This window comes from Dipodomys spectabilis, unplaced genomic scaffold (assembly GCF_019054845.1).
Source record: "Dipodomys spectabilis isolate Male_0828 unplaced genomic scaffold, ASM1905484v1 ptg000225l, whole genome shotgun sequence".
Classification (NCBI taxonomy): domain Eukaryota; kingdom Metazoa; phylum Chordata; class Mammalia; order Rodentia; family Heteromyidae; genus Dipodomys; species Dipodomys spectabilis.
Window position 1 is genome coordinate 3374486 of NW_024870902.1, and position 27913 is coordinate 3402398.

General features: G+C 37.3%; 1 protein-coding gene across 1 annotated transcript in view; it reads left to right on the top strand.

The window, feature by feature from the left end:
- The window catches only part of Ndst4 (N-deacetylase and N-sulfotransferase 4), a 246403-nt gene that overhangs the window by 193691 nt on the left and 24799 nt on the right, over nt 1-27913 (top strand). Inside the window, exon 6 of the mRNA XM_042697594.1 lies at nt 17345-17527. Coding sequence (XP_042553528.1) covers nt 17345-17527 — 183 coding nt within the window. The remainder of the gene's footprint in view (nt 1-17344; nt 17528-27913) is intronic.

The following is a 27913-nucleotide window of genomic DNA, read 5'->3' on the forward strand; positions in this document are numbered from 1 at the left end:
AAGTATAGAGAGATGCATTGTTGTCCCTGCCATTCCGTTTTCCTAAGTTTTTCTTCTTTCCTTTCCTCCTGTGCTTGCTCAGTTAGACTTTGAGTAATGCCTGTTTGGGGCAGGTCCCAGTTCCTGGTTGCTTTCTTCAGGTTGTGTCCCCCCTCTTAGAATTCTTTGTAATGCTGGCTTAATGTTTATGTATTCATTTAGTTTTTCTTTGCTATTAAAAGTTTTCAGTTCTCCATCGAATGTGAATGCTAGCTTTGCCGGGTATATCAGTCTGGGTTGGCAGTTATTGGCTCTCAGGGCTCGTATGGTGCTTTCCCAGGCTTTTCTTGCATTCATTGTTTGTGTGGAGAGATCTGCAGTGATTCTAATTTTTTTCCCGTTGTAGTATAGCTCCTTCTTCATTTTTGCTGCATGCAGGATTGTTTCCTTATTATTCAGATCCATCATTGTTACTATTATGTGCCTAGAAGTGTTTCTCCTGGGATCTTGCTTGTTGGGTGTTCGATAAGCTTTTGTGATGTAGTTAAGATGGTCGTTTTTGAGGTGGGGAAAATTTTCATTGACTATCTTGTTAAATAGGTGTTGCATTCCCTTGCTCTGGAATTCCTCACCTTCGTCCACTCCGATTATGCGAAGGTTAAATTTTTTAGCATTATCTGCTTGCTCTTGAATTTCCCTTTGGTTTAATTTGAGTGATTTTTCCATATCTGTCACTTTTTGGTCCAGTTGGTGTATTCTGTCTTCTGTATCTGACACTCTACCTTCCATTTCATTCACTCTGTTGACCGTGGCTTCTATTGTGGTTTGCATGATGGAAATGGATCCCTTTATGGATTCAATGTTGGTTCTCAGAGTACTGATCTCACCTCTCAATGAGGTGATATCAGTATGCATTACCTCCAATTTGGCGTTTATCTCACTTCTTACTGAGGTTTGTGCAGCTTCTATTTTTGCATCCAATTTTTGTTTGATATCCTGTATATCTTTTGATAGTTCATCCTTGTGCTCTTTCAATTTCTGATCCATTTCTCGCTTTATTTCTTGAGTCATTGCCTCCAGCAACCCTTGGATGTAGTTTTTGTCTTCCATTCCTGCTTTGCTCCCACTGGGGCTCTCCCCTGCGTGGCTGCTGGCTTTTGAGGTGAGCTTGCTGTCCTGGGTAGTGGTAAACCTTGTGATTTTTCTCTGTGATTTTCGCATGGGGGTTCAGGAGACTGCTCTTCAATCTTGTTTTGGTGTGTCTGTCTTTGCTTGGTTGCTGATTCTCTATTGGTAGAGAGAGTCTGTGTCTGATCTGGATTCTGTTGGGAGCCTATTTCCAGCTGCTATTCACTTAGGATTCTCAGCTCTCTGCTGTAGCAATTCCCGCCTTTGGAAGGGTTGAGTAGCCTAGACTGCTTGTGTTTGCTCCTGCGGGTGCTCTTGGGAAGATCAGATGCTCTGGATGCACTCTCCCAAATACTGGAGTCTGCTATGGGCTCCTGATGTGTTTTTGTTTGTTTTGGGCTGGTTGTGGGCTTGAACTCTAGGTTTGGGTGCTGTCCCTCAGCTCTTCAGCTCAGGGCTGGCACCCTACCATTTGAGCCACAGCCCCACTTCTGACCCTTTTTGCTTTGTTCAGGCGCCGGTCCCCTGGCCTGGTTCCGGCCCCAGCCTGGAGCGCGCTCGTTAGGCCTGTGCTAATGTGTATACCACCTTGGTTATGCAGCCTGGAGGACACAGTTCAAATTTCTTCTACTGTTGGTAGTCTTGACCCAGGGGCACTGTTCCTGGCTTGAGCATTTAAGCTCCCTTCCCGGGGCGCTCTTGCTCTGGCCTGGCCAGCAGAGTGTGCTCCACCGGCTGGTGGGGCTCTCGAACAGTTCCCAGTTTTAGTGGGTCCTGTGGTCCGGGTGTTGGGGTAGGGAGTCTAGGTCAGGGTCTGGGGATTCCCTCCAGCTCTGGTCTCCCTTGATGGATTCCCTGTCCCCTGATGGGTACTCACCCTGTAGGTCGTCAGTTGTTGTTGCAGTCCGTCAGTTGTTGTTGCAGTCCGAGTTCAGTTGGGGTGGTTGCGGGCTGGGTTGGGCGGCCCCCCGCCGGGTCGTTGCGATCGCGACAGGTCCCTTTGTGGCGCTGCTGGTGCCGGGCGGCTTTGGCGGGATGGAGCCTCTCCGCTCCGGTGGAGAGTGATGGGTGGGGTGGGATCCTCCTGGAGACTCCCGGCTGGTAGGTTTCTCTGTTCCTGGCGATCCGCTGTTCTGCAATCCGGTACCTGGTGATCTGCAAGCAGCCCCCTGTGTCTCTGGGGCTCCGGCAGCCCCTGCCGGGCCGGCTGGCCGGCGGCTTGGCGCACTGCCGCGCGGCCAGTAAAGGTTGGGGGAGGGGTCTTCGCTCTTCTCTGTTCTGAAATTCTTCTTTTCCTCTCTTTCTTTTTTTGTTATTTTCCACCTCTGGTTTTTCTCTGAGTGTTCGTCTTTTTGTTGTTGTCGGTCTCTTGGGGAGATTAAAGGTTGGAACTCGAACTCTCTTTTTGGTTGGAGAGAGCTGTGGCGTTTCCCTACTGCCCCGTCGCCATCTTGAGAACTCCCTCAAAATATATTTTAAAATATGAAAAATGTTACTAATTTACAGATGACACATTGATAGGCAATTTTTTAAATCTGTCCTGTGGTAATGATGAAGAATTTCCATTTGGTTTGACAGGTCCTCATTTCTAGAATTCAACTATCTACTCCTGTCCATACCTACAGTTGACTTTTAACTGGTACAAAGTTATAGTAATGCATATAGATTAGAGTTTAATTTAGGTAAAGTTGTTCTAATATCCATCCAGTTACCTAAGCCAAAACCTTGAGGTTCATCATCTTTGATCTTCATTTATTTTTTCATTCTTGACATCTAGTCAAACACAGACTATTGGAGATTCAATAATTCAACATGTTTTGAATTTGTTCAATTCTCCTTTCACATTTAAAGAGTTCAGATAGTCATGACCTTCTAGTCAAGTGCCTAAAGTAGCAGCTGGATTGATGAATGACTCCAAACATCCAGCCCTCCCTTTACTTTGGAAGACAGGCAAGATGTATTTACATTTAAACTGTAGATCCAGCTATACTTCTTTCCCTACTAAAATCCTTTGCTGATTCCTCCTTGCTCTTAGGATTGCATGTCAAACCCTCAAGAATGTGCAACTTCTGTATGAGTTAGTCTTTTTATCTCATGCTACCCAATTTTGTTGCAGGGAGGACCACATTTTGTAACTTTTACTTTCTAGGATACCTTATGATCAATTGTCTTTCATCTAAAGCCGACCCTCTGTCACATAATAAGAACCTCATTCATCCATCCTTTCTACATCCCATTCTGGCATCTGACGTACTTCTGTCTCCCCTTCAGATCCCAAGTCCAGTGAGAGACTGGCTTTCTGACAATCTTAGCCCAGGTCCCAGAACCCTAGTGGTATTGAAGATGATGGGCTTTATATTTCCTGTTTAATTACAATGTGCTGTTTCATTTTGTGCATCCTCTGCTTTTGACCTTAAAAACTCTTTTATGCAACAACCATGCATAATTTATTCACAATTATATCTACAATTTATAATAGACTGTTAAGCCCATGGTAAGTATTTAATAAATATTTGTTGTTGGTTGATTTTTGAATAAATTAAGATACATGCTTTTTTCCACCAAAGACACTTGCACCTTATTTGAGACTGTTAGAAAAGCTCACACAGATTGATAATGGACATACTTGCTCCATTCGGTGATTGAAGGAGTTATTATTGTTATTATTCCTGGGCGTAGGGACTTGCTTTTCAGTGACTTCTTTTTCTATATTTTGCTGGTCCTGGGACTTGAACTCAAGATCTGGGCGCTGCTCCTGATCCTCTTTTTACTGAAGGCCAGCACTGTACTACTTGAGCCACAACACCACTTCCAGCTTTTTCTGAGTAGTTTATATGAACTTTCCTGCCCTACCTGGCCTCAAACCACAAGCCTCAGATCTCAGCCTCCTCAGTAGCTAGGATTACTGGCATGAGCCACTAACTCTCAGCTTCTTCAGTGACTTTTATGTGACATCATTGTGACATTGAAAAGAGAATGTTATCTTAATAAAAATGCAGTCCTAACAAGCTCAAATAGAAAATGACTTTGCTTATCTCTCATTGTGGAAAACTGGGAGCTCTTTGTTCATAACCAAGTATTCTGAAAGGAAATTTCCATAACATCTTAAAAATATCAGTTCTGCCTTGCCTACTAAAGAGAGACAAAATACAAATATATGCAATAGAGAGACATTTGCAAACCTGTATTGCTTTTTAATGACTTTGCCTCTATTAATGTACAAGAAAAATAGAAAGCAAAGCTCTTGCTCCCTGCAATATATCAGGAGCCTTCTGTTCTCAGTTAGAACAGCTGCCCTATTTACTACTGCTTTGACAAAGTCACTGCCCAACTTCTCTGTTCAGAAAGATTGGTGTTTACATGCTGGTCGGTGTCGAATCAAAACAGTTCTGATTTGTTTAATAATTCACTAACCAAATATTGTGACTGAAAAACTGGGACTCTGGTAAATGATCAGATGCAGACCGGAACTTCTGTTGAATTTAGTCTAATCATGGAAATGGCACACACAAATTTTAAATAAAAAGTAATTTAGCAATTCATCTTATTCTATTAACTGCCAGCTGTTTTCAGGATTGTAGGATAGAATGTTTTATTTTGTTTCCCTCACGCCTTTAGAATCTAGGGAACAATTATAAGGCAATTAAATCATTCCACATTTTCTACTGGCAAAGAAGTCTATGTTACCGAGGCTACATTTATTCATCCAATAAATATTCATTGCACACCTTTGATACGGCCTGCAATTTACCAAGCATTGAAGATACATCAGTGGACAATAGCAGAAGAGATCCTATATTCTAACATGGGAGTAAAAATGAGGAATTAATACATAACAAAACAAATGCATAATATGTCTGCTGGTGAATAGCTTGGAAGCAGAGGATGGGGAAAGGCCTGGGGAGCTGAGCATGGAGCTGACTCGGACACATGGGATGAAGTAAAGGAAGGCAACTCACTGCACCACCCTTCCGTAGTGTCTGCTTTTCCAATCTACTTTTTGAGCTCTTTAAAATGAGACTCTTCAGTTTGATGCAATCCCATTTATCTAGTCTTTCTTTGATTTGTCGTGATTCTGAATCTTAGGAAGTTTCACCTAATGCTAGGCGCCCTAGCAATTGATTCCCTTACCCCTGCCTGTAATATTTTCATGGTATCTGGTCTTACACTGAGGTATTTGGTCCATTTAGAATATACATAGGAGATATATAGGGATATAGCTTCAGTTTTCTGCACATCTGACAGCCAATTTTGCTAGCATCATTTGGTAAAGAGGTTGTCTTTCTTCCAACCTATGGTTTTGGCTCCTTTATCAAATATTAGGTGGCTATATGTCTGGGAGTTGAACAAATAATCACACTGGATGGATTTTAAAAAAGACAGAAGAAGGAAGGAAGGAAGGAAGGAAGGAAGGAAATGAGAAAGAAAGAAAGAAAGAAAGAAAGAAAGAAAGAAAGAAAGAAAGAAAGAAAGAAAGAAAGAAAGAAAGAAAGAAAGAAAGAAAGGAAGGAAGGAAGGAAGGAAGGAAGAAAGAAAGAAAGAAAGAAACTGAGAGAAAAGATAAATTATATAGGTCTCTATACATACACAGGGTGAGACCAAAGGAGGATATTCATGAGAGGCTCACAAAGGCTCAATAGCTATGTGCATATGGTCATATAAAATAATATTTATCTAAATAAACTCCAACAAATGGAAACAAGTGGTGTTTTTTTCTTTCCTTTGTTGCTTCTTTTTTTTGGTGGTTGCATTTTTTGTCTTATTTGTAAGTTTGTCTGTCTTTGGGAAGGTAAGAGGAGGTGTAGAAATGGAGGGACAAAGGGTGAACAAATGCAGCAGTAATGCTCCTTAGACATTATGTGTTGAAAATGAACTATACAACTTGTGGGTGGGGATGGGAAGGAAAAACTTGGAGGGAGGGAGAGAAAGAGTGCATTGTTCAAGAAATGTGCTCTTTACCTGATTTATGTAACTCACCCCTCTGTATATCACGTTTACAATAACAGTAAAATATATTAAAAAATGAAACTCTTAAAATGAGCCCTTTAAAATGGAAAGGATAGGTTCTGATGGCTCATGTTTATAATCCTAGCTACTCAGGAGGCTGAAATCTGAGGATCACTGTTTGATTCAGGCAGACTTCGATCAACCCAGTCAGACTAACCTGAAGATTCTTGTCTCCACTTAACACAGCAAAAAGTGAGAAGTAGAGCTGTTGGCTCAAAAGGAAGAGCGCCAGCCCTGAGCAGAAAAGCTAAAGGATGATGCCCAGACCCTGACTTCAATATCTAACAATAACTAACTAAATGAATAAAACAAAGGTTTCCAATAAACAATGTCCTCTTTTATTGATTTTTTTTTTAAATTCAGCCACCAGTAAGTATTTTCACTGACAAAATTTGAATATTTTCATAAACAACAAGACTACAAGAAAGTTCCATGTGTTCAGAATTGAACTTGGTCACATTAACTCTGACATATATGATCTAATATTTTCTGGTTTAGCTGGAAGTTATATTACTTCTCAGATGATTTCAGGAAAATAAGAAACACTGACTTGCTTATAAAAGTTGTTGCATATGGAATATAATTCTAAGAAATTAAATCATATTTGCTACATTAACTACAATATCTAAAGACTTCAGATAGTGCTACACCCTGCCTATACAGTATTGTTTCCCATATATACGTATGATGATATAACGTAATTTCTAAAGATGGCCCCATCATAGATTAGCAACAGTAACTGAGTGATTAGAAATTAATTGAAATAACTAGAACTCAAAATTAACTACTAATAAAGCAGAATGACAGCAGTACATTTTAAGGAAAGTTATTTAAAGCTTAGTTATTATTTATTTCTGGATTTTTTCATCTATTTTCCTGATGTAATTTACTGCAAGTATCTAAGGCCCTAGATGTAAAAAAACATAGATGTGGGAAGAATTCATTGTATTTCAAACTCAATTGAATGTTCTTAAGGATGGTGATTTCTTGCAGTTCTTTTTACTTATGTTTTGACATATCGCAACACATTCACGCATCACAAAGAATTCATAAACTGTTATGGTTTTCACTTCACAGTGAAGAAGCTTGAGATTCAGATGAATTAATTGATATGTTAATCATGAACCAATCCTTAAGCCTAGGCTTTATGTTCCACATCTTATGCTTGTATTTCCCTGGTTTTGCAAACTTAAACCATATAATTTATTACAGTAGCCCACAGTCATTTTTTGAAAAATGAATTGACTTACGCAATAAATTAACATGTGTTAGATATTTTAAGCAGTCTCTTGATTTTAAATGTATATTATATTATGTTTAGATTATAATACATCTACATCATAATGTAACATTTGATTATAACATTTTATATTATACTAATGTATATTATAATATCATATGTTTTCTTTATATTTTTTCTTCATTAGATATACTCCTAAATTTAAAAAAAAGGCTTAGTTTTCCTCCTGGCAAAGAAAAGATTTCTTTAATAGTCAAGGTTATAGGATGTTCAAACATAAATGGGGAATGGTAATTAATTATGAATACTTGTGGTTTTACACATCTTATATGAAACCACACTGAAAGTCTCATGCAGCTCAAAAGCCCCTCTGGTTAGAGAAATATCCTGAGTAAGAAGATCAATACTGAAATTTGCTCAGAGTGGAGATTTAAAGGCATACACAAAACCACTTTTAGTAGACTACATTTCTCCTGTCCATCTGGCCTACAGAGAAGATTTGATAGTGAAGATTTCTTTGCTATTTTCTTCCTTTCCCCCTCCCAATTTTCCCTTCCTTCTTTCTTTCTTTCCATCTTTTCTCCTTCCTTCCTTCCTCAATCTCTCCCTATGCCTTCTTTCCTTCCTTTCTTCTCCCCTTCTTCTCCTTTGTCATTTTCTTTCTGTTTCTCTTCTTTACCTTTCTAACAATAACTCTTAGAAGAATTCATCTTAGAAAATCTGTATAAATCTCTAAAATGTGGTGATTTGAGAATGGAAGTTTGGAGTTAATTTCTATGTTGATAACACAAGTATTAATATTTCACTCAGGGAAAACTGTAATCTCTGTTTCTCTGTCTCTCTGTCTCTGTCTGTCTTTGTTTCTATTTCTATCTGCCTGTCTCTGTCTCTGTCTCTGTCTCTGTCTCTGTCTCTCTCTCTCTCTCTCTCTCTCTCTGTCTCTATCTCTCCCCTCCCCCAAATCCAAGGCTTGAAATCAGGTCCTGGATGCTGTCCCTGAGCTTTTTTGCTCAAAACTATTACTCAATCACTTAAGCCACACCTCCACTTCTGGGCTTTTTTGGTAGTGAATTATAAATAGTCTCACAAACTTTTCTGCCCAGGCTGACTTTGAACCTTGATCCTCAGATCTCAGCCTCCTAAGCAGCTAGGATGACAATCTCTCTTTTAAGTACAGTCTGAGCGGCTAGGATAATTTTCTCTCTTAAGTACTGTAGAAGGAATCTTAAATAGAAGTTATTTTTTTCAATATTTATTGGAATGTCTCATGTCAATGGTCAGCTGGTCTACCTACTCACACTACTAAATCTATATAGAGATTTACATGTTGAAATGTCTGCTTTCATTTCCACTAATTTTTAAAGTTTAAATATCCAAATGTACTCACATCAACTGTGTTAAGAAAAAGTTCAAGCAAAATATTGTTAATTGCAAGTTAATACTGTTACAAATCTATGAGATAATTAAAGTCATAGAAGAGAAGGCAGAAAAAAGAAGGAAATTTGGAAAACTTTTCACTCACATATTTATGTAAAATCATGGTATATAAAAGAAAAACTGATTGTGGAATCACTGTACCTGTTCTTTTTTCTGTTTTATTTTGGAATTAAAATAATTAATGTGAGATCAAACTTCTTAAACCATTTTGCAGTATACATTTGTTGACTATTTTGAGTGGATTGGCTAGAATCACATCTGTAATCTTTCACATATATGTAAGTCCCATGGATTCTCTAATATTAGAATAAGAAGGTATCTCATTGAAGCAATTCAAGAAATACAAGGAAAGTGGGCTGGGAAGGTGGCTAGTGGTAGAGTGCTTGCCTTGCATGCATGAGGCCCTAGATTCGATTCCTCAGCACCAGATAAACAAAAAGAAAAAAGCCGAAGTGGCACTGTGGTTCAAGTGGTAGAGCACTAGCTTTGAGCTGAAGAGCTGAGGGACAGCGCCCAAGCCCAGAGTTCAGGCCCACAACTGGACCCCCACCTCCCCAAAAAAAAGAAATACAAAGAAAGTGTATGTGGGCCTACTTTGTAGCTGGGGCTAGATTATAGGCATGAGCCTATAATCCTAGCTACTCACTAGGCTAAGATCTGGAAATCATGGTTCAAAGTCAGCACAGTTATACAAACCTATTTAATTCTCAAGTGGAAGCCTGGTTCAAACCATATAGCACTAGCCCTGAGGAAAAAAAGCTGAGCAAGAGTAAGAGGCCCTGATTTTAAGCCCTAGTAATGTTTTATTAATTCAATTAACATTTTTTAAAATTTTTCCAACATGTGTGAAGAACAGCTCAACTATTAACAAACCATTCCAACATGTGTTTCCATTTTTTTGAGAAAATAAAATCTCAATAGTTATTTTTAATGTTTAGATGGAGCAAAAGTATACGGTCATTATTATTAAACAAATTTTATTTACTTTGCATTAAGTCAAAGCGGGAACTGATCAAGTATTAGTTGACCCAAACTAAAGGTATAGGTTGGTTGACTACAATTATTGGCCAACAGTTGGGTCTTATGTGTTTAGATGAAGTATGTCTGCATACAAATTAGCAATATTAAGTATAATCCTAACTCTCGTAATATCTCTTGTGTGGATGAGGCTTATATGCAAAATAAAAGAAAGACCTAAATTCCCTTTTATATGAAAAACACAAATTCAACGACAAAGTCTGTCAGTTGAACTCTCAGAAGTACTTCCCTTGTAGTCCAATCTATCTTCACATTTTTATGAGAACTAAAAGCCTACTAAATAATTTAACAAGCTAATGGACATATTCTTGAACACAATAGGCTCATTGTGAAGAGGGGAATGGTAGGCTGTCACAGCCACAGAGGCAAGAAATGGAAACCGACTGCTTGTGTTTGCTGCTTCTGTGGAGAATTTGTGTGCCGTGATAGGAAGGCAGTGGACACTGCCATAGAACCACTTTATCTCTGTTCCCCACAGCTATGCAGCTCTCTGTACATGCTATGGTGCTTTTAACCATGGACACTTTGTAAATGATTTTTTTAAATTCAGTGTAAGACCCAACTAAATATTTTAGGAGTGTATTTTAACTAAAAGCATATTCTCTACCAAGTGATTTGACAGTGCAGATTAAGTTGCTATGAAGTATTCTGGCTATTGTGATTCACAGTCTTGTCATTCCAAATCTCATTGTGACTGTCATAGTAAAATATGAGGAAACTGTTTGGGTATTGTCAGCAACAATATTTAAACTCAACCCACTGATGGCTCATTAAGATAAAACCAGGCTGCTATCTTTTTGCTTTTTTTCGCCCTTTTTCTTACGTGTTTTGATCCTAGTCATTTATAGCAGAGGTAAAACAAAACACTGCCAAGAATAATTAATTAGAGCCGGGTATGGTTGCTGGGATTCTAGCACTGAGGAGGCTGAGGGAGGAAGTCGTGAATTTAAAGCCAAATGTGAGCTAGCTACACAATAAACTCCAGTGATGAAGAGGAGAAAGAATTTAATTGTGCAATTGCAACTCAGTTAACTCACTAACATTCCATTTGTCACCATGACAGTAACTTTGCCTCCAGGTAAGGACTGCTCATAGTATTCAATTATTTTTACCTACTTTCCTAATATGCAGATTCATACATGATCATAGTTAAAATCTTCTCAAACATTTTTTTCTTGAAGCTAGCCTCCAACACATGGTCCTCTGCCCGAGCCTCACGAACGGTCAGGATTACAGGGGTGTACCATCATTGAAAAACTCCATTACCCTTACACTATAGGCATACACATTAAATGAACCCATGAGATGGAGAAGAGCTTCATAAATTCGAGGTATTACAGACTATCTAGCAATCAGATTAAGGAAAAACTTGGTTTCTAATTAATTACTAGATGAGGAGAGCACCTATGAATATTTTTAAAACAGACAAAGGGAAGAATTTAAGCTTGGTTTATGTTGGATTCTAATGGAGTTGAAGGTCTTAAGACTTGAGGATGTTTACACACAGGAAAGCATCAAAGCCAAGGCAAAGGTGATCAAAGCAGGCTAGATGTTAGAGGCCAGACTTCCATGCTTCTGTGGAAGATCTGTTGCAGCTGGAACACAGATTTCTGCACTTGGTATCACATTGCTAAAGTGATCCATTGAACAAAATATCCTTGTCTGTCTTTGCCATATGAAAGATAACTGTTTATCTGTCTCTAAGCTGCTAGCACAGTGACTTGCATATCTAAACAATTTGCACCTATGTGGCCCAGTGATAATTTTGGTAACACTACCCAAAAATATACTTAGTCTATAATAAACAAAATACAAATCAAACTAAGTAAATAAAGGGGGTCTGGAAATCAGAGGACTGTCATAAGGAATAGAAGCAATATATTGTAAGTGTCAGAAAAATTATTTGCTATTATCCGATTCTGAAGATCCTTTGATTTCCTTTTGGTAGGCTTCAAACCATGTTCTTTATTTACCTTGTTTTCCATACACTCTTCAAAGTTTTTTGTTTGTTATTTTTAAGCAAGCTATTTGCCCAGAAATACTGAACTAAAATGCTCTGTCTGCACAAAAGGGGCTTTTAGTCATCCAGATATGCATGGTTAAGCTGTGCTTGCAAAATTGTTGTTGTTTTTTTTCATAAAGTGCAGTCAATTGACCATACACCAGCACTAATTTGTTTCTAACCAGTAAAGCATGAGCACAGACTGTCTGACACAACGCTAACTGGACTTTGTGGCCAGGGCACACTTGCTTATGTTTCTTCTCAGCAAAGAGAAACTCAATGCAGCTGCTTGCCCCTGCTGAGAGCCACACGTCCACAGACTGCTTTCTTTCAAAGGCGAGGTTCTCTACTGCCCTGCATTGTTTTATACCTCTGTACATCTTCATCATCATCATCATCATCATCTAATTATACAAAGGAGTTGCCATTTAACAAAGCAGTCTATGAATATAATACATCTTGATCAGTATCACGACTTTCCATGTTCTCACTCATCCCTCCCCACCCACCCCTCCCTCACTCCTATTAATTTTGTACAATACACAATGAATTCTGGACTGCATTCTCTTCCTCTCCTCTCCCTTTATTGGTCTAACACTGTATGTGTTTCTTTTCTTTTTTTTCTTTTTTTCCCCTTTTCAAAAATATTTTTAATTGTAAATACATTGTACAGAGGGTTTAAGTTACATGAGTAAGGTAATGAGTCCATTTCCTATGGAACTTTCTTACGCCCTCCATTGCTTTTCCCCTACTATTCTTTCCCTCCCCACTTTCCCAACTCCTCCCTCCACGCACCCCTGCCCCGAAGTTGTAGTTTGTTTTCAACATAGTGTCTTGTACATCTCGTTGTTAAAATGGGTCATCCTGTATCCTTATTTCAGCATTTTGTTATATCCCTTCCCCTCCCCAAATTAGAAAAATGTGTATACAAGATGCAGGGCGCTGGAATTTAATACAGTATAAACAGGAGTTATACCATGGGGGAAGAACATACAAAAGAAACAACCAAAAAAAATCACATAGTACTTTAAAAACAACAGTGACACAGAAAAAAAAAAAACAAACCTCTTGTGTCCTTATCTTGGGGTTCATTTCTCTTAGCATCATCTTTTTTATTGTGAAAATGCCATACTGAGGGGTTACAATTACAAGAGCAAGGTAATGAGTACATTTCTTATCAAGCATTGTTGCCTCCTCCTTTGTTGTTTCCCTTTACCATCCCTTCCCATCTCCCCCCACCCCACATTGTAAAGTTCGTTTTTTGACATAGCATCTTCTACATCTCGTTGTAAATGGCCACCTGTATCCCTATTTAAACAATTTGTTTTTTCCCTTCCCCTCCACAAATTATACCAACATCAAATACAGTGAAACCAGGGGGTGTATTGTGAGGGAGGGACATACAAAGCAACAAAGAAATATCTTATAAATATGTTAGACACAATAGCAAGAAAGAAAAAACATTTGAGTCCTTATCTTGGGGTTCATTTTGCCTAATATCAACTTACCTGACCTTTTCTGCTTGACTCAGACATCTACTAGTTATTGCAAATAAGGGAATCCATGGGACCTATGTTTCTTTGGGCCTGGCTTACTTCACTTAATATAATTTTTTCCAAGTCTTTCCATTTCCTAACAAATGGGGCAACGTCATTCTTTCTGACGGAGGCATAGAATTCCATTGTGTATATATAGCACCTTTTCTTGATCCATTCATCTACTAAGGGCCATCTGTTTTGGCTCCATATCTCAGCTATGCTAAATAATGCTGCAATAAACATTGTTGTGCTGGTAGTTTTAGTGTGGTCTTGTTTGTGATCATTTTGGTACATGCCCAAAAGTGGGATTGCTGGGTCATTGGGGAGCTCTATGTGGAGTCTTTTGAGGAACCTCCATACTAGTTTCCAAAGCAGTTGAACAAGTTTACACTCCCACCAACCATGAATAAGGTTCCCTTCTGTCCACATCCCTCCCCTCCAGGATTTGTTGTTATTAGAGTTCTTATTATAGCCATTCTAACTGGGGTGAGGTGGTATGTCAATGCTGTTTTGATTTGCATTTCTTTTATGGCTAGGGAGGTTGAGCATTTCTTCATGTGTCTATTGGCCATCCTTCTTTCCTCTTCAGAGAAGTTTCTCTTTAAGTCTTTAGCCCACTTATTTATTGGGCAGTTGTTTCTTTGAGGATTTGTTGTTGGGGACTTAATTTTTTGAATTCCAGGTATATTTTAGATATGAGACCTTTGTCTGTTGTATGGCTAGTGAAGATCTTCTCCCTTATATGGTCATATGTACATAGTTTTTTACCTTTTATGCTTGTCTGATAAGATTATTCTAGACATGCACCAGTTACTGCAAATAAGGGAAACCATGGGACCTATGTTTCTTTGGGTATGTCTTTCTTAAAAGAAATTCTCCTGAGGAACTCTTGGATGTGATACTTCAACTGATCTGCTTCACAAATCTTTTATTTACTTATTTATTTTTTTAATCGATCATGGGGCCTGAACTCTGGGCCTAGGCGCTGCCCCTCCGCTCTTCAGCTCAAGGCTAGCGCTCTACCAATTGATCCACAGTTTCACTTCTGTTTTTTTCTGCTTATGTGGTGCTGAGGAATCCAACCCAGAGCCTCATGCATGGAAGGCCAGCGCTCTACCCCTGAGCCACCTTCCTAGCCCTTCACAAATCTTACAATCATTATGTTAATAACCTAATGAAGTGAACATGCTGATTTGTCTGTGATATAAAAATAATCCTCAAAGTATTCCCAAAGTAGATATTTACTTATAATTGTATCAGACTTGAGGTACTTAGAATTGCCTTAAGATTCTATCTTTAAATAACAAGGCTAGAGGGCAGTTGGTAGATTTCTAGGACATTGTTGCATTTTTTCCAGGCACTCAGGCTTCAGTCAGGTTTTTTCAGAATAATTTGAGTCCTGGGAAACTATAATTATCCTGAAGCATACTACTTACACTGTCTTATTTCTTAATTACAGTAGCGACATGAGATAAATGCATACTTATTGGCATCAAATGCATATTATTTTGTGGTGATTATAAAAGAAGTTCTCGGGACAAAAATTGCAATTAGATGGCTGTCAACTACTGATACTGTGGTATGTTCTAGAAAGTCTGTAATTAAGTCCTGCAGAGAGGACACTTCCTATTTGAAATAAAAGAGCTTAAGAGTGAAGGATTGGCCAATGTACAAAGCAAGGACACAGAAGCCCTGAGCTTGTTTAAATGATCCTACATGAATTGCAAGTAAGTTCCCTGTGCCAACTAACATGGGAGGATTTCATTCGAATTTCTACCTAGACATGCTATGTAAGAATATCCTTTTAAATAGCCATTGTCATTTTTTGACCTTAAGAATATATATCTTTGATTATAACACTAAGGGAGTAGGGATTGGACAAGAGATGTGACCATTGTGATTACCTTCAAAAATAAGTTTTCTTTCCCTTGGTAGGATGTAGTCATTTCAAACCCTCATTGCCTTAAGAGTTTGCATTTAAGATTGCAAAACAAATCCCTTTGCATTTCTATTTCAAAGAAAAAGCTTCAAGTTGACACGATACTACTTCTATAGCTTCTTCACTCATTTCTATATACATATGTTATCTTTTTTTTCAAAAAAGGCAAATGGAAAATAATGATGGACATACTATTCAATATATAGTGTTGACCGGGGGAAGGCAGCAGGACTATTGGAAATTGGATGTGAGAATCTGATCTCCCAGGTTTGAATTCCTATATGGAGCCAATTGGACCTAGTTTCTTCATCTGCAAAGGGTCAGCCAAAGTACCCACCTTGCAAAAGCATCACGAGGTTTGATTGTATTTGTGAAGGACTGGCTTAGAACTATGCCTGCTGTAGTGTAGTAGTACTATATAATTTTTAAGTATTTTTTTTTTATAATTTAGGGGCACTAAGGACAATAAGCAAGTTCTCAACATCTCCTTTTCAATTTTAACAATGTTTTAGGAATAACTTTGTTATTTTGTTACACTTTTCTCAAAGGATCCTTTTAAGCAGGTTAGCCAAACAGAAAGATATTTTTCCCCCCAAATAAGGGTATTCAAACAATGACACTTCTGTCTTTAATAATTCTGTGACAGGATATTGTTTATTACATTCTGGTGCAAGATAATACTTTTTTTTTTTAAGATAAAAGACCTCTGTTTGGGGCATTTACTGTTACACGATGACATATTCTATTTTGAGCAGAGAAGGCTTGCAGGATAACCTTTGCTGTAGTTATTTTTGTAAGAAATGAACATTGATAACAAGAATACCATAAAAGATTTATTTTTTCCTTCCAAATAACCAAAGTAACCGTATCGAGTCATATAATCCCAAATGAGAAAGTGAGCATCCACAGAAAATATTGGCCCTGAGCCACTTTGACTTTTACTCTAAAATGTTTTACTCTTCAATTTCAGATATTTACCTTAGTATTATTAACAACTAGTAATATTAGTTTAATAACACAGTTAAGAAATTAGTTCACTATAATACTTCAGTTAAGTGTTTATATATGCATACAGACAGAACAAAAGGAATTTCTAAAACACATTTAAAAACAATCTGAGGGCTAGGAACAAACCAAAAATGCTCTTAGAAAATGATGAAGTCTCTTTCTATGAGATGGCATAAGCAGTCCCTGTAATTTAGATGAATTTTATGCAATTTCTCCTTTGTTTAGTATTTTAAGTTCCTGCTTCAGTGACTCATAGCCTGTGTGCTGGAGCTTGCCTTTAATAACATTCAAATTATTGGTTGAATAATCTAGTTTTTTTTATTTTCCTTAGTCTTTGGTGTCAAAAAGAACAACACTGAAATGTCACAGCTTTTTAGAGTTAATATGCAGTCTGAAAAGTTGCTATAAATATATGTGCAAAGGTTGAGAGTTTTTTAATTAAATTAATTTTCAGTGGGTCCATCAAAATATAAAAATTATACACATTAGTGGAGTGGTATGATATTTAGATACATGTATATATCATTTTCTTTTAACAGCTTAAACACATAAATCTCCTCAAATATTTCCCAATATACTTTACTTCATTGCAAAACAAAACAAAATCACCATTAGGCCACAAAGACACAAATTCACAGCAAACTCATTCCATTTTAACTTTTATTTTATCTACATCTAAAACGATCAGTAAAAAAATGTTTTGTTTTATAACCAATCTAACTGGCTCCTTACTAGTCTAGAAATGAGTAGATTTGGGTATTTGATATCGGTTTCACAATAAGAAAAAATAAATAAAACTTACATTGAATATGATGTCTTACTTTGAGCAGTGAGAGAATGCCATATCTTCAATGTTAAACTTAAGTGGTATATTCGTACGAAAGTCAAATGCATGGTGCTGTCTAAAATGTTAATTAATTTTATCTCCATGCAAGTCTTAAGTTCAGTAAGGTACTTCTTGGAGCTGCTACTGTCAGTTTTGAGTCTAAGTCTATTATATTATGAGGTCATTTTTATTTGTCTTTCAGATCAGTATTTTCATGACCCATTTATCTAACTATGGAAATGACCGCCTAGGGTTATACACCTTTGTGAACTTGGCTAACTTTGTGCACAGTTGGACCAACCTGAAACTACAAACTCTGCCTCCAGTGCAACTAGCCTACAAGTACTTCGAGCTCTTCCCTGAGCAGAAAGATCCACTGTGGCAGGTAACTCTTCCATATCATTCCTTTAGCCAATGGTATTATTCTCTTCAATAATATGTTTGCATGTTTCTTCTTATGGATTTTAGTGCTTATCTTTTTTGTTATTTCTTCAAGCTTTCTGTTTACTTGATTGTTTTGAAGATTTTGCATCAAGGATGATGTTTTAGTGGGAGTGTTTCTCCAAGCTAATAAGTTAAGTTGTTAAGTTGCATGTTGCATGAACATGAGCTCTGAGTAAAATGCTTAGCATCGCATGAGAAGAGGGACAAACACAGAGCCACTTCCTTGTAAGAGCCAATTGCCAGGTTTTCATGTACATGAGTGATTTTTACCTTGTATATTTACTGTCTCCAGCATGTCTTTTTTTTTAAGTACAAGTTATTTTCCACTAACACTATAACTACTGGTAAGAGAGAGAATTGTTAGGTTTAGGTCTGCTTTTACTAAGAATTCAGCATCATGCGGAGCCATTCAGCTGGGTCCCATCAAATGTGAGCTATCTGCTTACTAGCAGTTAGCTAGGAAATTCTGCCTCCACTTGCTTCTTTCTTTATGCATCAGGTTGCATCGACCCTCTCGATCAATAAGCTGCAAAAAGCAGATCAGATGTCCCCTACTAAGGAAAGAACTAGCCACATCATTAATGAGAAATTACCATGAATCAGACTGTTTACCATGTTCTGTTCCTCTCTCTTCAAAGCTATCTTTTTTTTTTTTTTTTTACCAAATGTGTCAGGTTCCATGCTGCTCTGACTCCACCTTCAAGAATTTATCCAGCATATGTTTATTGAGCATGAGGCTCCTTGCTCCAGAGTATACAGCAAAGGAGTTTTCAATGACATAGGTTTTAAAACGGACTGCTACAATAAATCCTGTTTCATTCTAATTCTTATTCAGTAGCCCCCCAACCATTTTGTGTTTATAGTAAACTTCATATTCTGATTGTTTTATTCTTCTAGTAAGTGCTTGATCTTTCTGTTTAACACAGCAGATAAATAGACAAAGAAATAGAGGTGTAATTGTTATGAATATGAAAAGACATTCCAAACATTGAATTTTATGAAGGAAAACTATGATGTCTGATAATTGCAGTTAGTGACTCACAAATATTTATACAACTGATGGAACATTGATTCATTGAATCATGGATTCATGAATCATTCTTTTTGGTTACACATGATTATATAGGAGACATCCATAATATCTGGTAAGATAATAATAACAATGCACCTAACGTTTCCTGATAATGTTTTCTGACAAGCTGACGTATGAAGAATTCATCAACAAACTCAAGCTCTAGCCATTCTTTTCCTTCAATAAAATAAGAGGTTTTTAAAATGTTAAACTGCATTTCTTGGTACTGTATGAACACTTTAAAATATACAACATATTATTTGTTTGTGTTTGGATATCACTGGTTGTTTTTTTTGTAAAGAATGAATATAAACAAACCACACCATCTATAATATAATTCGGTCAACATAATGATTCTAAGTGCTGGCTAAGGACTTGGTAAATATAAAAATGTAAAACTATGTGCCAGTTGATTTATGGTACAATTAGAATTAGGAAATGGAGGGCTGGGAAGGTGGCTCAGTGGTAGAGTGCTTGCCTTGCATGCCTGAGGCCCTGGGTTCCATTCCTCAGCACCGCATAAGCAAAACAAAGAAAAAAGCCGGAAGTGGCACTGTGGCTCAAGTGGTAGAGCGCTCGCCTTGAGCTGAAGAGCTGAGGGACAGCGCCCAGGCCCAGAGTTCAGGCCCCATGACCGGACCCAAAAAAAAAAAAAAGAATTAGGAAATGGAGTTGTTCTTTGCAGAATGATATCATATTGAAGAAATAAGAAAAGTGTGGGAATATATAAATAACATACAAGTGTTAATGACGTTATTTATTTATTTATTGTTGTGCTGATTCTGGGATTTGAACTCAGAACCTCGTCAACTCTCCCTTTATATTTTTGCTCAAGGCTGCAGCTGTACCATTGGAGTCACAGCTCCACTTCCAGATTTTTGGTGGTTAACTGCAGATAAGAGTCCCATGGTCTTTCCTGCTTGTGCTGGCTTTCAACCACAATCCTGTTTTCTTTGCCTCCTGAGTAGCTAGGATTACATCCCTAAGCCACTAGTGTTTGGCTTCAGAATTCAATTTTGAAAAGCATCATAATATACTCCTAGGAAGTTCTTAGTACAAATATACCAAATAAACATTTAAAACATTAAAATGAATAAAATAATAATTAAATTCAGAATCATTAAATGTAGAATATAACGAGCCAGAAAATATTCCAGAATTCATAAATTTTGGTATTAATATTGTTATATACTTAGGAATGTTTGTATATCTATCTATCTATCTATATATATATATATATATATCTTTACAATAAGCTATTATAAGATATTTAAGTTACAATGAAGATACAACTTTTACTAAAGGACTCATTTGATATCATGTGAACTGTATTATGTATGCAGTTTCTTGAGACTGAAAAAAATGTGTCAAGTCACAAATATTTTCTATAACCAAAGTGTCACATACACTCAAATTTATTTAAATGGGAAAACGAGAAATTGAAAACAGAAGAGCCGTTAAGTTCAAGAGGGAATTATTTAGTTACATAAGATTTTAATCACAATAGTCTTATCCTGGAAAATTAGATAAGCTTTGCCAATCATATATGATCTCTGAAAAATTGTAACTGGTATGGTAGTGATAAAATATTTAATACTTTTCTTATCTGGTCTTTCCTATTCCTATCTGTAATAGCAAACAAGCTGTAGGCATATGAATTTAGTCTATAAAAATCATTTAAATAAAATGTGCATTCAGTGGCAAACCTTTTATAGCTCATTTATCCTAGGAAGAATACATAAAGTTATGTTTCTGTCACTGTTAGATATGCAACACTTAAGTATTTTTTGTATTTATATATTTGACTTCTTATTTAGTGCATTTTACTTTTAAATGTAAACCAGCCGTTATGTTCCTTTAGATTTTCAATTCACACTTCTGTATTACCACCAATAGAAAGGGGAAATAAAGTGCCAAATGGTAATTTTCACATCTATTTAATTTCTTTGGGTTCCGTCTGTACATTTTAATTAGCACTCACTACCATATATGTACAACTGCTGTGTCACCTAATTAAAAAGTGCAATATGAATATCTGCCAGGGGCTGCATGATAAGTAGCCACAAAAGAAATGCATTTGTGTTCTTCTCTCATAGGAAACTGATTTTTCCAGAGCTGATGCATACAGGATTGTATGCTGTGGACACCTATGGAATTTACTCAATAGAGTGCTTTCTCATCCATTTAGTTCCCATTATATATGTCTTAAAGTTATACTCACAGATGTTTAACTAATTCATATGTCCATTGCATACATAGTCACTAGCCAGTATGAAGGGATGGTTTGTATTTTTTCCCCTTTTTGAATTCTCAGTACAAGAGCCTCCACATGGAGGCAAGTAAAAGGTCAAGTTCTTGCACAAGCACTAACGATGCTTTTAAGCTCTCAAACTGTCAGGTTAGCTCTGTCTCAATCTTCACTCAGTCACTCTGGAGTCTCGCTATCAGCAAACATGCCAAGCGTGATGCACATTCCTGCTTGCCTGTGTGGCCAGGAGAATGCGCAAAGAGCCACGCTTCTCTCTCTCTCTATCCGTGCCTCTGTCTCCAAGGCGCAGCAAAGTAACCCAGAGCCTGCTCGCTTTGGTCAAAGCATCCAGCTCTGGTTAGAAATGATGAGATTTGAATGCTATGACATAAACAAATCACAAGGCCCAATGGCATACGCACACTGTCACTTCTATTCATTTGTGTCTGTTAGAGTAATGGATCCGCTGACACCGAGAATTACAGATTGCAAGAGCAGAAGAAGGTAGGGAGGTCTAACTCAGCCTCTCCATTTTGCAGAAGAAATGGATGGCACCTAGCGAGATTCAATAACCGCTGCTAAGTCAGTTGGTTTAAAAGAGACAAGCCAGGACTAAAGCCCATGGTTCCAGGTGCAGTTTGGTGGTTTTTACTGAGGTCACTTTCTCTGAATAACATTTCAGAGATAAACTCTTACTTCAAAGGAAGCTGATATTTGAACCTATGAAAATTGGAACCACCTACTTAACTAAAATAATGCCTTTACCTTCATGGAATAAACAAGCCATAATAGCTCCTGTCATAAATATGCTCATAGGAGCCACTGGAATCATAATGCTAGACACAACAATAAGGAATTGTCTCAGCAAGGCAAACTTTACTTCTGTAGAAGGGAGGACCACCAGCCAGAAATCTGTCAAGCAAGTACAGAGCAGACAGGCTGCCCCCCCCCCCTCCGCCATTTATACCTAACATCTGACCCCGCAGCTCTCCTCAGATTGGGTGAACTCAGGTTCACAATCTGCTCTTGATTGGCTAGTTTGAAGAGGGCAAGCTGTATTTACATAAAATGACCATTAAAAGCCTTTGAAATGAGATGAATAGTACACAGTGATCTCAAACATACCCATATCCTCTGCTAATTCCCGAACAATCTGCAGTGTGCCTTCTGAGATGGGTCTTAATACCATCGTGGGGAAAAAAAAACAGTTAAAAGATAAAACCTTATGTTTCAAAAATCCTTCCTTATCCCAAAACAGTTTGCTTTTTCCTTACCAAGAACCAAGCCACCCAGGCCAAAACAGGAACTTTTAAACAATTCACTTGGATTAAAAAAAAAAAAAAAAAGGCGATTTCTCATTTCTCAGTATTTGTTAACCCACTTTGTTGTGTTAACCAAGTAACATTATAAATTGACTGTCACATTTATTCCTCTCTTTGCCAGTTCATAACATTTAGAATTCCATTACACCACTGATCACCCAATATTGCCACGCAGGCTAGTCATGTACCACTTCATGAAAACCTTGGAAAGTGGGATGATGGTTTTGTTGTTGTTGTTGTTTGTGTATTTGTTTATATTGGAAAGCCTGACCCTTAAGTAATACAATAGCCTCTCTCATTAGAACATCATGACAGATCCTAACATAGCCTCTCCTGTTAAGATATGACAGAACCACAGAAACAGCATGTTCCTAGAACAGCAGAGGTACCTGTTTCCTAGATACAGGCAAGAGTTTGATGAGAAATAACCTTGAGGAACGGGTGGAAGTCATTGGGGAAACTTGGGAAACCATCAGAGCAATTTGGATTTGATTGGCAGTGAGGAGAAACTGGCAGTAACAATCAAGGACAAGAATGAAGTGACAAGAGAAAAAATAATGGTCAAGACAGAGAACAAAAATCTTTCCTTCTGGACACAAAAGTTAGGAATGTCAAGTTAGGAAATGAATCCACCTGTGAGAGGAAAACTCTGAATGGCTCCAGCTTGTAAAGGGTAAGATCTTCAAATAAAATATAACAGCATTTGTCACTAAGACTGACAAGAAAAAAAGCACACTCTGTAATAATTACACCACATCTGAGAAAGTACATCAGGAGTACTATGATTAGGTTTTTTATGGGCTTATTTTTAAATTACTTTTTTTTTTTTTACTTTAATTTCTCTTTTAGTCTTTCTAGAATGGCTAATAGTGTGTGTGTGTGTGTGTGTGTGTGTGTGTGTGTGTGTGTGTTTGTGTGTGTTCCACTCCTGGGGCTTGAATTCAGCCCCTGAGAAGTGAGAAGTTTTATTCAAATCTAATGCTCTGCCACTTGAGCCACAACTCCACTTCCAGCTTTTTTTGTCCCTTAATTAAAGATAAGAGTCTCCTTTTCATTTCCAGGCTGGCTTTGAATCGAGATTCTCAGATCTTAGCCTCCTGAGTAGCTCAAATTATAGATGTGAAACACTCACACGCAGCACTAGATTTTAATACTTAATGGATATAAAAAAGAAGTAGAAGGAAGACTTCATCATTATCTTAAGTATTTTTTGTTTTTCTTATCTCTATATTACCAAGTTTTAGTTTTCTTCCTCATTCAGCAACATTATCTTCTTCACCTTTCAGTAATGCCCCTCAAATACAGAAATAACTTCTCAGGATTTTATTTTTAATTTCCAATGAATCACCCCCCTGTTGTGATTATAGAAAGCTGTCAGACATGATGACATCTAAGAAAGATGGTGACACCAGTCTTGGGTTTTCCCTTTTCCTGTCAATCAGTCATAAGAATGAACTTGCCAAGTGTCAAATTTTCTGCACAAACCACTTGCTTGAGGTGCAGTTTCAGAAAATCTACTTAGAGAGAGTTGTTCCTAAAAAAGTTATAATATTTCCATAATTTCTGAATTAAAAATCATCATGGAATTATGATGCTTTTAGTCTCAACCTCTTAGGAGATGGAAATTGAAGAATTGTGTTTTCCGTTCACTGGAGACAACACATCAGCCAGACTCTATCTCATAAAACAAACTACTACAGTGGTGCAGGTTTGTAATCCCAACTATAGTGGAGGAAGAGGTGGGAGGATCACAGTTCAAGGTCAGCCTGAGCGAAAAGCACATGGCTCTATCTGAAAAAGTCATTCATTCATTAATTTAAAACAACAACACTAAAACAAAAGGGGCCAGAGGAATACCTGAAGTAGTGGAATGCTTGTTTAACAAGTACAAGGGCTTCAGTTCAAACTCCAGTCCTACCAAAGAAATACTTCTTTTTTTTTTGGCCGTGTGTCCTGAACACTGGCCCTGGGCGCTGTCCCTGAGCTCTTCAGCTCACGACTAGCATCTACCACTTGAGCCACAGCACCACGTCTGGTTTTTTTTGCTTATGTGGTGCTGAAGAATCGAACCCAGGGCCTCATGCATGCAAGGCAAGCGCTCTACCACTGAGCCACCTTCCCAGCCCAAGTACTTTAAAAAAAAAAAAAGAATATTTGAACATCTGCTTCTAGTATAATGACAACACAAACTATTTTAGGTGTGAGCCTTACAAAACCTTCCAGACCAATTCAAGATTTAGAGTTTGCTCAGTAAGTTGGCTGACAGTTTTACCCACCAATATATTCATAAAACTAGAATAATAATAGAAAGAGTGCAGTATCTGTTTACAGGCAGAACAACAGAACTAATGTGTACCTTTTGAGTTTTACTGTGACAATATTCCATGGGAAAACACTAAGACTATTTGATTTTATAAGTATGAGTATAGTATAGTGATGAATACACTGATAGTTACTATAAATTGCCAGAGTTTTGTGCTTAAAGCAACCTATATCTTGTCCAAGACACACAAAGAGGTTTTTCCTTCTCCATCAAACCTCACTCCCAGTGCTGGCCTTCATTTATCTCTGTAATTCAAGGTTGCTTGATTTTCTTTTAAAATGGGGGGGGAGGGGGAATCTAAGAAATAGAATGCCAGACGAGACAATAGCTAGTGGACAAAGCATCTGTATGAAGCAGTGCATACAAAACATTGAGGAGCTCAGGGGATTTTATGTAGAGCAAAAGCAGCAGTAGTCTCAGTGAAAATGGTGTTGGTTTTAGGGTTTTTCCAAGAGGGTCTGTTGACTGAAGCATTGGGAATGAATACTCCTAGCACATTGCTGGAATCATCAGTGATCATGGATTGTATGAGGCTTCAGCAACAATGAAAATCAGAAGTTTGGATGTGACGTGCTTATATTCTAGCTCCAGAAAAAATAATGGTTATATGCACATGCAAGAAAAAAAATTCACAAACAGAAGAAAGTTTGACAATACAGCCATTTATGGGGAAAATGAAATCATTTTTCGGATGTCTGTTACAGAGTCCTTTCAACAAGAGACAAGCAGAGAGCCGGGCGCCGGTGGCTCACGCTGTCATCCTAGCTGAGATCTGAGGTCTGAGGATCGTGGGTCAAAGCCAGCCTGGGCAGGAAGGTCCATGAGACTCTTATCTCCAATAAAAACCACTCGAAAACTAGAAGTGGCGTTGTGGATCAAGCGGTAGAGCGCTCGCCTTTAGCTGAAGAGCACAGGGACAGTGCCCCAGGACCGACCAAAAAAAGTAAAAAAGAGAGAGAGAGAGAGAGAGACAAGCAGGAGGATACAGCAAGAGATACAGCAAGAGATACAGTGAGGAGGAAAGTAATAATTTCTGCAGTGTTTATATTTAGCAAACTATTCCTTCAATCACAACACCGGGTGTTTTTAGCATTAGGCTTACCTAAGTCCTGGTTATCTAGAATAGGCATGTGACCCGGATGGGTTGAATCAACCTCAAGTTGAGAATTCCACTGTATCCTTGTCTAAGAAGGGTGTGGAGAGATAATAAACACAATAGTGATTTTAAAAGCAAAAATAAATATAAAAGCAAGAAATAAATGTAGGTCTGGGATAAGTAGATCTAAGAAGACCAAAAGATAATTTTGTGTATCTGTAACAACATGGACTTCAAATTAAGACAGGCAATGCGATAGCTTTTAAAAAAATCTATGTCATTGGTTTGATTGCAGATTTTGTAATTTTGGTTTTTTTGAAGGAGAAAAAGATGAGTGCTTTGCGCCCCCCCCCCCCAAGGAACATAATTGTATTAAAATGTACTGGCCTTTCTCTTTAATTAATTAATTAATTCATGTTTTATAAATTTAGAACTATTATGCATCATCTTGACCAATGTAACCTTTCCCATCCTACCCCATCTCCTAAAGTCCCACCCATCCTGTCAATTTTCCTACTTCAGTTTTCATATATATATATATATATATATATATATATATATATATATATATACACACACACATATATATATGTATATGTGTATATGTACATATATGCACAATATATCAATATATGAATATATAAACATATGTATTGTTCATATACTCATATATGTGAATATATACATATGTAAACACACCTCTCTGCTTCAGAGAATTTTCTATCTTACTTATGTTAACATATCAGTAAGCTTGTCTCAGATATATATATATATATATATATATATATATATGTAAATACACACACACGTGTGTGTGTGTGTGCGTGTGTGTGTGTGTGTGTGTGTGTGTGTGTGTGTGTGTATTTCTTGTATGAAACTATTGGCTTTACCTTTATCTCTATGAAAGCTGAATTCTCAGCATATTTACTAGCCTGGCACTACAGCCACAGCTGTCTAAAGCAATTTTAACTAAATTCCTTTTTCAGAGTTTAAGGGTATCCTTAAACTCCATACTTGAAGCAGTAAATTACTATTATTGCAGTTTTAGTTTGGCAGGGAACAATCCAATTGAAGGATGAGAAGGGATATACATAATTTCTCTATAATTTTCTGACTTTTAAACTTAAAATAATAGCAACAGAATAGTAATAAAAGTTAAGAGAAATGTTTAACATTTTCCTGAGGAGGTATGTTGACCTTCCCAATGATTGGTAAAACTTCACACACACACACACACACACACACACACAGAGTTTATCTCAAGTTAGGCTTTCATATAAAAAGCTAAAACTAACTTGTTGTGTGACCTTCAGCATGATGTAAATAAAACACCTTGCATCTCCGTTTCCTTGGCTATAAGGAAGGGATAATAATTTCTGGCTTATCAGGTTGCTTTGAGGATTAGAAGTAATCTAAATCAGGAGGTACTTGGAAAATACACAAGATGATCAATAAAAGTTGGATATTGTCTGTTGGTTCTCAAATATTCACACAGTATAAAGAATAGTCTAAATAAATATTTCTAACACACACACACACACAGAGAAATAGAACTACTCTGTTAATAAAGTTGTGACTAACAGGCAAGAAGAAATATGTCACATTGAGAGGAAAGAAGAAATATATGCCTCTGAAAAATGCTAAAATCTCACAACCTAGAAAGAACACAGTGAGAAAGAACATAGACCACTGAGGTAGGGAAATACAAATGCCAGAGACTCTAGTGTACCTCCAGGAAGTATTGAAGTAATTTAAATTGAATTATTGGGAAGAAAAACATTTAGAAGAGCAAAAAATATAACATTTGGATGATATTAGTTGATAACCTACTATCAGCCTAGCATCTTGAAGAGAACAAACAGAAGTAACTCACATCATTATATATCAAAGGGAAGGGATTTATATGTCAGAGACAAAGCAAAGTCTTTCAAGTGAAGATATATTAATTGTACTGATTTTTGTGAAGATTCTATTTAATCTGTCTTGCAACCATCCATCAGAATGAGAAAGAGGGTGTACTCCGATCGGTTAAGTGAATATCAGTGGCCTTGCTCAACATGAACAGGAATGATTTCACAGATAAGACTGGCTTGCACCAGTGGCACAGGTTAGCCCATTGCTTTGTTCTTCTATCTATACTAATCCTACAGACACCATCATTACACAAACTAACAGAATACCTATTCTGATATTTATTATTTACTCAGTGGGGAAATTCAATAAGTGTAAATGATAGAAACTCCTTATTGCAAAAACTAGAGGTGAG